Source organism: Eschscholzia californica, unplaced genomic scaffold, assembly GCF_041429995.1.
Source record: "Eschscholzia californica isolate CP2 unplaced genomic scaffold, dmEscCali1.0.p SCAF_1, whole genome shotgun sequence".
Classification (NCBI taxonomy): Eukaryota; Viridiplantae; Streptophyta; class Magnoliopsida; order Ranunculales; family Papaveraceae; genus Eschscholzia; species Eschscholzia californica.
In genome coordinates this window covers 25,632,644-25,645,419 of record NW_028238198.1, presented here as the reverse complement: position 1 = coordinate 25,645,419, position 12,776 = coordinate 25,632,644, and the positions used below count along the sequence as shown (strand labels likewise).

Genomic DNA, 12,776 nt, shown 5'->3' with positions numbered 1-12,776 from the left:
AAGAAGCTAATCTATTGTAAAAAAAATAAAATAACACTACTTTATACGGAAATGCTTAAACTCGTAATGGATATTTATTTTTTTTTTACATATTTTGCCTTTTTCCACATTATGGATCCTACAAAGGATACATAATTTCAAGAAAAAGACATTTGTGTTGTGATAGTCGCACAACGCTTGAGAGCGTCCGAAGCAAGAGTCACAACCTTTTGGTTCGTCATGAACAAAACATCGTACCCATGAACTTGTATTGGGTGTCAAAAGCGGAGACAAATATCGACAACTGCTAAGTTCTGGAGACGTTATGATGATAAGCGAACTATAGAATCCCGTTATACTAACCAAATTTACTTCGTAAAATCTAGACATGTATAATATTTTTATTTCGTTTGGAAATTGATTACCATCTACAATAGTCATTATAATGACATTGATACATCAAAGATGTGATAAACACAATGACCTCCGAAGTCCAAATTTAAATTCTTACAAGATGTTATGTCATCTTAATTTTGATTAATAATTTTTTATTACTAACCTAAATTCATAAACAAATTAAACTAAAATACCCTAAAATTTTGAAAGATGTTTGAATCTTTTGAGAATGGTTTTGTTGTCTACCTCAAGATCCATTACAAATACCAAAATCAATGAAATAATGACTATTAAGAAATCGAATTTAGATTTCAAATAAGGGGTTTGTCGTCGCTGGTGACGATCACCGATGGTCTTGTGATGACGATATACGTGTCAATCGGTTTGCAGCCACCTGCTTGATATACACGGACACGTGTTATCTATCAGGATTAGGTGGGCCTTTATCTACTAGGGGCATATTTCTTCTTTCTGGGCCCATTATGGGTTAAACTATAGGGCGGGGTTGTTCGTTCTTTTAGGCACTCCTTTCGACCCCCGAAAGTTCAAAGGGGTCACGATCTTATATTTCTTGGGTCGTCCTTTTGACCGTGGCAAGAATATTTTGTCCCTCGTGTGTTTGTTATGGGTTCCTTCTCTTTTAGTTAGCAACGCTATGGTGGTCTCAGCTTTGACATTGCTTTTAAATAGTTATGATTCTAAATCTCACCTCTCACCCTTTGCAGTTTATCAAGGTTATTTCTCCGGCTTTGCCGAACTTCTTGGTTGGGGCTTAGCCGACAACCCATTTTTTCAGGTGTCTGATTATGGTCTTTATAGATTGTGGTGGGGCATAATTTCTCCTTTAGGAGAAGTCTGGATGGGTACTGTGGAATCTTCGGATTCTGCTTTTAGGAAATCACAAGACTTTCATCAAGTTCTGTATTTCTTATTCCACATGTTTTTTTTGGTGGGGTTTGAATTGTCTTAGGTTTTCAAGTGGTGGTTTTAGTTGAGGAAGTATTGTGATGGTTGTTCCCTTATAGGCAGGACAGGTTTGGAGCGATCGTGTATGCAGTTGCAAGTTAGCGGCAAGGCTGCTCATCTTGAGAAGTTTTATGTGACGACTCTTTCTACCGTCGTGAAGGTTATGATTTGCAGAGTGTGCTTTAAATTGTATCTTTTAGTTTTTTACTCCGAAATTGTAACTTTGCTTCTCATTCTCTAAACTCTGATATCTAAATAATACGATGTTTACAGTTAAAAAAAACAAGAAAATGGAGTGTCAAACCGAAAATGATTTCAACTAGTTGAGGGGCGGAGAGAAAAGAAAAGGAGAGATGCCTACCAAGGCGTGTGGACTAGAGAAGAAGAAGAAGATGGATCATAGATGAAGGAAACAGATCCACGAAATAACTGAATAGTTAACCGTTAAGGGTGTGTTTGATTACAACGCAAAAGATAAATAATGAGGTAGTTAGGAATTACAAAGTTTGGGGCATAAAGACTTTGGGTGACTAATGACTAATGAGAGTCGACTCCTATAATAGAGTCAGTGTCAGACCACAGACTGAATGTTGATCTAAGCTACTCTCACTGAATGTGCCATGTAGAGAGAGAAATGGGTGCCTAATGGGAGTCAACTCCTATAATATCTCTAACAACCCTCAAAGTTGGTCGACTAATTCCTACCATAATTTTTGGGATAATCTTTCTCATTTTTTATTTGGCTTTTGACAAAGAAAATGTTACCTTTGTTAAGTTTTTCATTTTACTTGTGATTTATTTCGTCTCTGACCATTTCAAATCACGTGTTGTCGGACCAAGTAGTATTGTTGATAGGATGATTATATGAAAATTGCTAAAAAAAAATTAAGACCATAAATTCAACTCATGTAACATATGGAAAACTAAGCAAAAAATGAGAGAAAGAGATAGCTTAATGTCGAGAGCTCACTGGTCTGCTCAAATAACACAAAATCAACTCAAATTAGTCATTCAGCTTTCAAACCACTATTACAATAACAAACACCCTAAGTCTACCTTTATCAAGTTGATATCCATCCACTAAGATACACACTCATACTATATTATCTTTAAGAAAGTTCTAAAGGCGCTCTTATAAGTGCTAAAGACTTCTTTGAGGAACTTGTAGAAATTTCAGGTTTCTTCCCCAAATTGACTTAAAAGAGAGAAATGCAGAGGAGTAAAATAGCAATGAACTACATTATTTTTTACAGGGTTCTTATTTGAATAAATCTTGCATCAAACACAAATTTGGATTCATACACCTAATCACATATATGTTACGAAATCAAACCAAATCAAATATTCAACCATTCAAGAATGAAACCACATTAGCAGAAGTCGAAATTTTCAACTACTCAAATCACATTGTTGAGTTACAAGGAGATCGTGGTTTAGAATTTTTTATTCGAACAATATGGGTATTTATGGTGGTTTGAAGAGATTGGGGTATTGTGATTTACACCAATAGAGGATTTTGGGTGGTTTGAAGGGATTCAGGCATTTGGTGCTTCGAAGAAAGTAGTTTTTTTTTCTGTTCTAAAAAATTGATGATTTGTAGAGATTAAGTTAGGGTTTTCTGGTTTGAGTAGATTGAGGATTTATTATTAATATTTGGTAGGTTTTCCTTGTTTGAACTTTAATGAAGGTTTCCTTGTTTGAGTTTTAATATGTAAAATTGTGAGTTCTCTTCTTCTCACACCAATCTCGAATAATCTGCCACTGTCAGTGAGTCGGAGAGAGAAAGACGGGCAGTGGCATGGCCGAGAATTTGGGGGCCCGGTGCGAAATTTCAATTGGGGGCCCTCCATATCATAAATAAGAAATGAAAAAAAATATACACGTGAAATTGCAAATAAAATTTTTAAACAAAATATCAAATTGCAGATGAATTCAAATCATAAAACAATATTGCAAAAAATTGAAAGAAAAAAATTAACACTTAGATGAAAATAAAAGTTTGATGCAATATTTTGACTATGTGTACTTGCTTCTAAGTTCTAACAATTATGACAAATTGACAATTAAAAATACGTTTAGATTTGGAGATTTTTGAGAGAAGAACACCTTTTGAGGTGTAGAACTTGTAAAAAAATTGAATTAATTAAAAAAAAAAAAAGCGATGTACAAAGGAAGAACTTGTAAAGAATTAAGAAAGTTGTAAATCCAATTTTAGTTTGAGATGAACAAAATAAAAATGAAGCAATTCTAGACAAGTTTGAGATGAGATAATGTTGGAGATTTAGAAAATACTATATACATACCAATACTATACTCCTATTCAAGAGTAGAATTATAAGGTTAATTATAAAATAAACTTATCTCAGCAACAAAAAAAAAAAACAATAAACTCTACACACAGTAGATTACATTATTGAAAGAATAGTACATTACAATTAATGCTAGAGAGAGAGGAATGGAGACAAGTCAAATAACATATACAAGTAGAGAAAAGTTAGAGAGAGGGAGGTACTGGTTTTAATGGTAGAGAGAGAAAAAGTTAGAGAGAGAGTGGAAGTCTAACCGTACAAATTCATCTATTGTTTTTTTTGGTAACTAAAATTTTTTTGAGTACTTCAATAGTCTGATGGATAATAAAATTGGGGCCCTGGATAAAGTGGGGGTCCGGTGCGACCGCACCGGATGCACCCCTTTATCCACGCCCCTGAAGACGGGAAGAGAGAAAGACGAAAGAGAGGGAGCGCGTACTTAACGTGTGAAAATTGTTTTTCTTATGAAAATTCGGTTTTCTCAACCTATTTTCACACGTATCAAACGGACCCTTAATAATTATGGGAGGCGCGTATAAAACTTCCCATCACCTTTTTTTTTTCCTTTTGATTCTCAATGGTTTTTTTATAATTCTCAATGGTTTGTTTTAAAGTAAACTGTCAACTGTTTTAAGTAGCACTTCTGCAGTGCTTCATGCAAACTTGAATTATTATATATAGGATGTTTTATTGGCAAACAGATTTTTCATATACCCTAATATAAACACCCAAATATCTACACCACTATCTAAGGTAAATCGTTACTATACTGCGCCATGTTCTCTCCACCTATTCAATAAAAAAAAGACAGTAAGACGACGCCTCGAAAGTTGTAAAACTTGGTGTCTCAAGTTGAGGATAGCTTGACGCCCCGAGTGTTGTAAAACTTGGTATCTCGAGTTGAGGATAACTTGACGTCCCGATTACGATATGAATTGCTCACAATTCTTAGCACCAACCTGTATAAATATTGGAACAAGATTCCCTGAAATTGAACTCACTTGTTTCTTGAATTTTTTTGAGCCACTTTTGCCCCCTTCATCCACATCCTGCACCCCATCTACAACACAACCAACCTGAACACCTTCAATATAGGCTTTACAAGCCGATAGTATCTTGTGTCCACGAAGACCGAAGTGTCCCATAACTAAATCCTCAAAATTCTTTGGTGGTTTCTTAAGTGTATAAAGCATTGTCTTGCAAGATAATATAAAAGTATTTTCAGCGTATTCATGCGACTTTTTTTCACCGGCAGGAGTACCAGCCGTAAACGCATACCCAGGCTCATTGAAATAAGGCTTCGCATTCAACACCAAAGCTTGAATCGACAAAAGTACTTGTAACATGGTGGATTTCCCTGGTGTCCATTTCGTATTCTTCTCCCCTTCCCATGTGTTGAGAAGACTTAGACAGACCTTCCCACATTTATACAAATTCGGATTTATTCGAAGACCGCCCGAATGATAATGAACTTGAGGTGGTACATCAGGATAGTCTGTTGGAAAAAATACATCAAAAAAGAATAGTCCATCATGGTAAGGAGTGCCTTGTGCACCTATTATGACTGCCCTTAAAAGATCCATTCTCTTTTCATAAACTCTCACGAAAATAGTTTTCTCAGGTAAATCATTTTCTAACAGTTTCCAGTCTTGTTGAATTTTCTTTGTCCATTTCTTTGTTGTCTTTTTCGATTGACCAACTGTGTTTTTAATATAATGATGGTCTGAGAAATCCTCAACAGTTCCAAATTGTTTAAAATGTATAACCTTGTCGTCACCGGTAACTGAATCGTCGTCTCCATCATCAATTTCAATAACATCTTGAACAATCTGTTTGAATTTCTTCCTAGAATTACCAGTTTCCTTGACGTCTATGATTTCCACTTCGTCGCTAGAACTACCAACATTAGGGCAAAACCGTTTCTTAGACTTGGGATTTACGTATCTAGGGATGGAAGGTTGTGAATCCATATATTTGAATGCGGAGGGAGTTTCTACAAAACTAGGGTTTTAATTGGTGGGAGTGAAAGAGACGGACGGAGGAGAGAGAAGGAGGGAGGGAGGGAGGGAAGAATTACCTTTTATAAAGAAAGTGGTGAGGGGGTATCCGAATTTACTATAGGCACCACAACAATTCCAAAAGCCCAGACCCGCAAAAGCTTAGGCAAGTTGGTAAGCCGGTAAGCCCTACGAGGTCTGCGCTTAGCAATTCTGATATTGATCTTCTCTCATTACTATCAGCAGGTATATATATATTCAACAGTTTCACATTTAGCGGGGCGATTAGGGTTTATCAGTCGACTGAAGTTATAACCTAGAGAGAGAGAAAGCTCAAAGCTTGGCGAAGATGGTGAAAGAAAGGCAAGGCGAGAGGGTCAGGTCAGTCTAAATCTCTCAAACCCTAATTCCCATTTCTTTTTCCACTGTAAATATTGATGTCTTATTCTTTTCCTTGATTCAGATTATACGTTCGAGGAACAATCCTTGGATACAAGAGGTAAGACCAAATCAAATTATTTTCCTTCATTTTTCTTTGTTGTTCATATTTTTGAAAATGGAACTTATCTAGGGTTTTTTTTGTTGTTGTTAAATTAGGTCAAAATCAAACCAATACCCAAATACTTCATTGATTCAAATAGAAGGAGTAAACACAAAGGAAGATGTTAATTATTACTGTGGGAAGAGAATGGCTTATGTTTATAAAGCTAGTGTTAAGAAAAATGGATCTCATTATAGATGTATTTGGGGAAAGGTAACTAGACCTCATGGAAACAGTGGTGTTGTTCGAGCTAAGTTTAAGACTAATCTACCACCCAAATCCATGGTAATGTTATCGTTCAATCTCATTAGTACTTTCTTAGTGTTGGAAATCCCTTCATAACCTTTTGATTGTACTAATGAAATGTAAACTTTGTTTGATTTTTTAGGGAGCTAGGGTTAGGGTTTTCATGTACCCAAGCAATGTTTAAAAGGTATTATCACTACCCTCTGCCCATTTTCCCTTGTATATTCTCTAATGTTATATCTGTTTATTTAGTAATTACTTTAAGCTAAATATGTTTAGCTTAGTTACTTACGAACGGGTTTGAGTTACATCATTTTTGTGCATATAAAGAGCCCTAATTCAAAACCTTCATGAGCAATGTCGTTGTTTAGACTCTAAGTGCCTTTAGAAATAAGCGGTGATAGATATATTGGTTTTGTTCTTGTTATTGTGTATGCAATTGAAACTTTTGTGTCCCATTCTTGTGTTTACAGTTGATAGTTCATCTCAAGTTCCATATTTCTTAATAGCATTACTTCCCAAGTTTCTTATCATATTTTATATACCTATAATATCTCATCTCAATCTGGTACTTAGTCTAATTTTCGGATAGAACTTATGAATATACCCTGAATCCAATAGTTCATGTGGTTTACAGCTTTGTTGGTAATATCATTACGAAAACGTCTCTCTTCCCCGCCACTATCCGGCCGGGATAGTAGTCAGGCAGAGCATCATGGTTGATATCATTAACGAGTGTCTGTGATTATACATTTATACCTTGAAACACAAGTTAAAAGTAACAGGGCGGAGATAGAATGTCTAGTATGTTGGTATACTCTTTAGACTATTTAGAGTAAAACAATCTCAATCCGCAGTCTCTAAATTCAGTTTCCTGCATAAAAGTAGCTTAACTTTGAAATAAAGTATATTTACTTCCAGTCTTTCACCTATGTGAAACCTTGTCCTCTTGGAAACAACCTTTAACCTTATCAATTAGAAATGACTTTGTACAAAGAAATAGTCGAAATTAGTAATCGGGTACCAATGAATTTTGATTGTTTAGGTACTTATTTGTCGTTCTGTGTTGCAGGTTGAAGATCACTCGAGCTGGTGTTCCATCCAGAGCAAGTTTTCCTTTTTTTGTCCGAAAGACCAAGTTATCTTCGAATTTAGTATTCCAGTTTAGACAGGCAAAGTTTACATCTCTCTTTGGAGTTGATATTCTTTGTTTGCATTTCATTTTATATTGTGGTTTCGGAATTTGTCGTGACTTGGTAGATTAAAGTATTGAACATGTCATTATTTACAGAAGAAACTAATTTTGGATTTCAAACTAATTTGTAATGTTTGTGGAGTTCTTTGCTGAAACTATAGTTAACCACATTGAATATGTTGTAGGTTCAAGTCCCATTCCTTGAGAAACATAGAATATTTATTAGTTGAAGAATGGGTCTTGGGTCCTTTGGGCTCTTTGGCTTTGATTGGTTCATTTAGTTTTCAATTTTGTAGAGCATAATTTGTGTAAAAATTATTCTCACACTTTGTTTACACAAAAAAATAGCCCGAGAAAACTAGCCGTTTTGAATTACTGATTTTGTCTTTAACACAAAGATAGATTTAATTGTATCAAATTCAGATTTATGTTAAAATATGCCTCCCTCAATTTATTAGATTTCACTTATAAATTGAAATGAATTAGAATGAATTGGTACAAGAACTTCTATTGAGTTTTTCTATATAGTTTTTAGAGAGCAAGAGTGTTTGATTTTTTCGATATTCTTATGTGCAAAAACTGATGGAGACAGCGGTATTCAGGGTTGTTTTTATGTGCAATCCTCCCAAGTCTTCTTAAAGAGACCAACATTGTCCGTACACTGCTATGGGCACTTTTGTTAGCCGCCCATTGAGCCTGTCATTCTGTGTTCCCTGCCTCAATTCCCACTCCTAACCATAGGATCACATCTATGGGTTTTGATACACATGAATGCATTAGGAATCATATCTCACTTACAATTAGTGGGGTGGGTCGACCTTATTTTCTATTTTCCCTTTGAAATAGTCAATAACATCATCTATAAACAAAATCGATATATGTACCCCCCTTATTTCTGATCAGACCAAAGCGTAAAGCAAAGTATTGTGATTACTGGAAATCACGTTACGAAGTTACTCTTTTGTGAGTGGTTCCTCGGTGGGTGTTTCGTGATGAAATTGGCCTCAGAAGACAAAAAACAAACAGTCCCTTGTCATCAAAGTAACTAACGGTTGGACTAACTTCAAACATAAAATTCAAATGAAGTTCTAGCTATGATAATAAAAAAATGCTATCAGCTCAAAAGAATCTTACCAAATCAATTTCGATTCAAATTCCCTCTTTATACTCAAAAAGATCAAATCTTTATCATGATTTCATTCACCTTCTCAGTTCTTGCAAAGATTTGAAGTCACTCCTTCAGACCCATGCACAAATACTAGTTTCAGGATTCAAACTTGATGATTTAACAAACACCCATCTTGTAAAATCTTACTCATTATTTCGTAAACCTGATTCTGCTCGTTCTATATTTGATTCTGCGGAAAACCCAAGTGTTATATTATGGAATTCCATCATAAGAACTTACACAATGATCAATCAAAGCAAAGAAGCTCTTCAACTTTACCACAAAATGTTAGAAAAAATGGTGGAACCAGACAAGTTCACTTTTACTTTTGTTTTAAAAGCTTGTACTGGAGCTTCAGATTTAGAGAAGGGTATTCGAATTCATAAGGAGATAACTAAGAAAGGGTTTGACTGTGATGTGTTTATTGGAACTAGTCTTGTTGATTTTTACTGTAAAATGGGTAAGATTGAAATTGCACGAGATGTGTTTGATAAAATTCCTGAATTAGATGTTGTTGCTTGGAATGCTATGATTTCAGGGTTCTCACAAAGCTCAGAACCTCTTGAGGCAATAAGATTTTTCCGGAAGATGCAATTGGCTAGAATAGAACCCAATTCGGTAAGCTTGTTAAATTTGTTTCCGGCTATTTCTCAACTATCATCGATTAATTTATGTAGGTCGATTCATGGTTTCGTTGTAAGGAGAAGTTTTGCTTCTGTAGTTTCGAATGGGTTGATTGATATGTACTCTAAATGTGGAGATGTAGATTTTGCACGAAAGATTTTTGACCGAATGTGTGGAAGGGATGATGTTTCTTGGGGAACGATGATGGCGGGTTATGTTCATAATGGTTGTTTTACGGAAGCACTAGAATTATTTGATAACCTGAAAGGAGAAAGTTTGAAGTTTAATCAAGTATCAGCAGTGAGTGCTCTTTCAGCAACAGCTGAAACAAGAGATTTAGATAAAGGGAAGGAGATCCATGATTACTCGATTCGAGCACAGATTGATTCCGATATCATGGTTGCTACTCCTCTTATGACAATGTATGCGAAATGTGGGGAAATGGAGAAGGCAAAGCAAACATTTAATGACATTCCTCGAAAGGATGTAGTTGCTTGGTCTGCCATTATAGCTGCTTTCGTTCAAACTGGACATCCCATAGAAGCCCTATCTCTATTTCGAGAAATGCAGAGAGAAAGCATTAAGCCAAATCGAATTACTATAATGAGTGTTCTTCCAGCTTGTGGAGAACTATCCTCGGTGAAGTTAGGTAAGAGCATACACTCTTATGTGATAAAAGCTGATATCGGCTTGGATGTTTCAATCGGAACAGCTCTAGTAGCAGTGTACGCGAAGTGTAAACTCTTCACTATTGCACATGCTTTATTCAGTAGATTATCGCAGAAAGATGTTGTAACATGGAATGCTTTGATAAACGCATATGCCCAAAACGGTGAGGGGAATAAGGCCATGGAGATGTTCCATCAACTACAAGTTGCAGGTTGTATTTTCATCTCTTTTAAGAATTTAGCTCTTGGAACTACTTTTCTTGTATTCGAGCAACTTTCTTACTACATTTTATCTTATCAAAACATATTAAAATTTACAGGTCATCACCCAGATTCTGGAACCATGGTTGGTGTTCTTCCAGCTTGTGTGATAATGGAGTCACTGGACCAGGGCACATGTATTCACGGGCAAATTGTTAAATATGGGTTTGAATCAGATCTTCACGTAAAAAATGCTCTTATAGACATGTATGCGAAATGTGGAGATCTCGCCACATCTGAATATCTGTTCAATGAGACTGAATTCACCAAGGATGAGATATCTTGGAATATCATAATTTCCGGTTACATGCATAATGGGCGTGCGAAGGAAGCCATTTCCGCTTTTCACCAGATGAGATCCACGTTCGTTCGACCCAATTTAGTCACAATTGTAAGCATTCTTCCAGCAACAGCATTTATATCTGCTCTAAGAGAAGGCATGGCTCTTCATGCTTATGTAATTCACACCGGATTTGGATCTAATATACTCGTAGGAAACAGTTTTATCGACATGTATGCTAAATGTGGGAGATTGGATTACTCTGAGCAATTTTTCAATCAGATGGAAAATAAAGACACCGTTTCATGGAATGTAATGTTATCAGGGTATGCTATACACGGGCACGGCAATTCCGCCATCACACTCTTCTCGCGCATGCAAGGGGGTTGCGCAGAAGTTGATTCTGTATCCTTTGTCAGTGTTTTATCTGCATGCAGGCATGGAGGTTTAATACACGAAGGGATGAAATTTTTTCATTCTATGATCTCAAAACACCAAATCCAGCCGAAACTAGAACATTATGCTTGTGTGGTTGATCTGCTAGGTCGTGCAGGTAAAATCGATGAAGCTCGAAATTTTATTCAGGAAATGCCAATGGAGCCGGATGCTGGCGTTTGGGGTGCTTTATTAGGTGCATGTAGAATGCACTCTAATGTTCGTGTAGCAGAAATAGCATTAGATCACCTTATTGGACTTGAACCTAAAAATGCTGCTCACTATGTTGTGCTTTCGAACATTTATGCTCAGTCTGGTAGATGGGCAGATGTCGGAAAAATGAGGAGAAATGTGAATAACTTGGGATTGAAGAAAACTCCAGGATGTAGTTGGGTTGATATTAAAAGTAAAGTTCACGCATTTAGAGTTGGCGACCAAACACACCCACAATTTATTAGTATGCGTAAATTGTGGGGCGATTTACTCGAGAAGATGGAGGATATGGGTTATGTCCCAGATACAAGCTGTGTTCTTCATAATGTAGAGGAAGAAGAAAAGGAATCGTTCTTATTTACTCATAGTGAAAGACTTGCGCTTACTTTTGCTCTTCTTAATACTGAACCAGGGGTGCCTATTAACATAGTTAAGAATCTACGTGTTTGTTTGGATTGTCATACTACAATAAAGTTAATTTCGAAGATCACAAACCGTAAAGTAATTGTCAGGGACGCAAGTCGTTTCCATCAGTTTGAGAATGGTATATGTTCGTGCAATGATTACTGGTGATCATTAATGGAAGTTGGACGACTGCACCGTTGTGTAGAACAAGAAGCTTGCTTCCATAAGTGACAACTTTCATGTGTGATTAGCAGGGAGGAATGGAAGGGTGGCAGAGGAAATTGAAAAGGGTGTCATGTCTGGGCGCGCAGCCGCAGGTGGAGTGTGCCATCCCTATATAATGTGTCTCATTAAGACAGCTAGCTCGGGGCACAGCTGAGGAACTAGGAACCTTCTCTATGAAAGGGTAGGCAACTGAGATATTGGGCTGGTCTATTTGTTCTAGAGAATCGATAATGCCTCAGTCCGAATAGTAGTTACTTCTGGCACCTGGCTTTCACCAGTTCACATTAGCTTAGCTGGCCTTAATAGGTCGGTTTGACTTGCTTCAGGGCAACCACCTTCCTTACATTTCGCTGCTAAGCTACGCACAAGATGCATTGTGATTTCCTTGCGGTAATGTCAACACGGGGTGAATGCGATGGCCGATGGTGATGTACCAGAGTTTTGAGCAGCAGGGGCCGAATCAAGTGGCGAACCAGAAGGGGAGTCAATCTTAGAGCAACGAGCTGCATAAAGTGTATAAATTATCGCCCTCACAAAATTCATTTTTGTTTGGAAACCATGCAAAGGTTTTCTCCACTTGTATCAACATCGACAACAAAAATTAGCGAAAGTTTCCATAAAACAACTGGATGATCATCTCATATCTTCTACTGAGGCTAACAAAGGAACCTCTTCGATAATTCATTTCCATGGTACGGGAACGTGCTTTCATCTAATTTATTTTCTTTTATGTTATGATAATCTTACTCTGCCTATAATATTCTCTGTATAGGTATTGTAGAACACTTGAGATCAATGAAAAATATTTCAAACCTTCTCATTTCCATTGTCTTATGTCTAATTTAGAGTAGTAATGTCTGTTTATATC

The 12,776-nt window shown here is 36.5% G+C and overlaps 3 protein-coding genes across 5 annotated transcripts; 2 read left to right on the top strand and 1 right to left on the bottom strand.

Annotated features, from left to right (window-relative positions):
- Positions 1-4,318: 4,318 nt before the first annotated feature.
- LOC147565478 (putative ubiquitin-conjugating enzyme E2 38) lies at positions 4,319-5,673 on the bottom strand. Its single transcript, XM_086651960.1, has one exon. The coding sequence runs from the start codon at positions 5,618-5,620 to the stop codon at positions 4,574-4,576; it is 1,047 nt and encodes a 348-aa protein (XP_086508086.1). The 5' UTR covers positions 5,621-5,673; the 3' UTR covers positions 4,319-4,573.
- Positions 5,674-5,856: 183 nt separating this feature from the next.
- On the top strand, positions 5,857-7,784 carry LOC147565477 (large ribosomal subunit protein eL33y-like). 2 transcript variants are annotated; one of them, XM_086651964.1, is made up of 5 exons: positions 5,857-6,028; positions 6,111-6,146; positions 6,245-6,473; positions 6,577-6,621; positions 7,514-7,784. In XM_086651964.1, the coding sequence occupies exons 1-4, from the start codon at positions 5,997-5,999 to the stop codon at positions 6,616-6,618; spliced, it is 339 nt and encodes a 112-aa protein (XP_086508090.1). In that variant the 5' UTR covers positions 5,857-5,996; the 3' UTR covers positions 6,619-6,621; positions 7,514-7,784. The 2 variants fall into 2 exon arrangements, with proteins under 2 accessions (XP_086508090.1, XP_086508089.1); XM_086651963.1 differs by having other exon boundaries at positions 7,507-7,784.
- A 513-nt stretch (positions 7,785-8,297) lies between these two features.
- Positions 8,298-12,722, top strand: LOC147565476 (Pentatricopeptide repeat (PPR) superfamily protein). Of its 2 annotated transcripts, XM_086651959.1 has the most exons (3): positions 8,298-9,415; positions 9,564-10,301; positions 10,410-12,722. In XM_086651959.1, the coding sequence occupies exons 2-3, from the start codon at positions 9,590-9,592 to the stop codon at positions 11,849-11,851; spliced, it is 2,154 nt and encodes a 717-aa protein (XP_086508085.1). In that variant the 5' UTR covers positions 8,298-9,415; positions 9,564-9,589; the 3' UTR covers positions 11,852-12,722. The 2 variants fall into 2 exon arrangements, with proteins under 2 accessions (XP_086508085.1, XP_086508084.1); XM_086651958.1 differs by having other exon boundaries at positions 8,432-10,301.
- Positions 12,723-12,776: the final 54 nt, after the last annotated feature.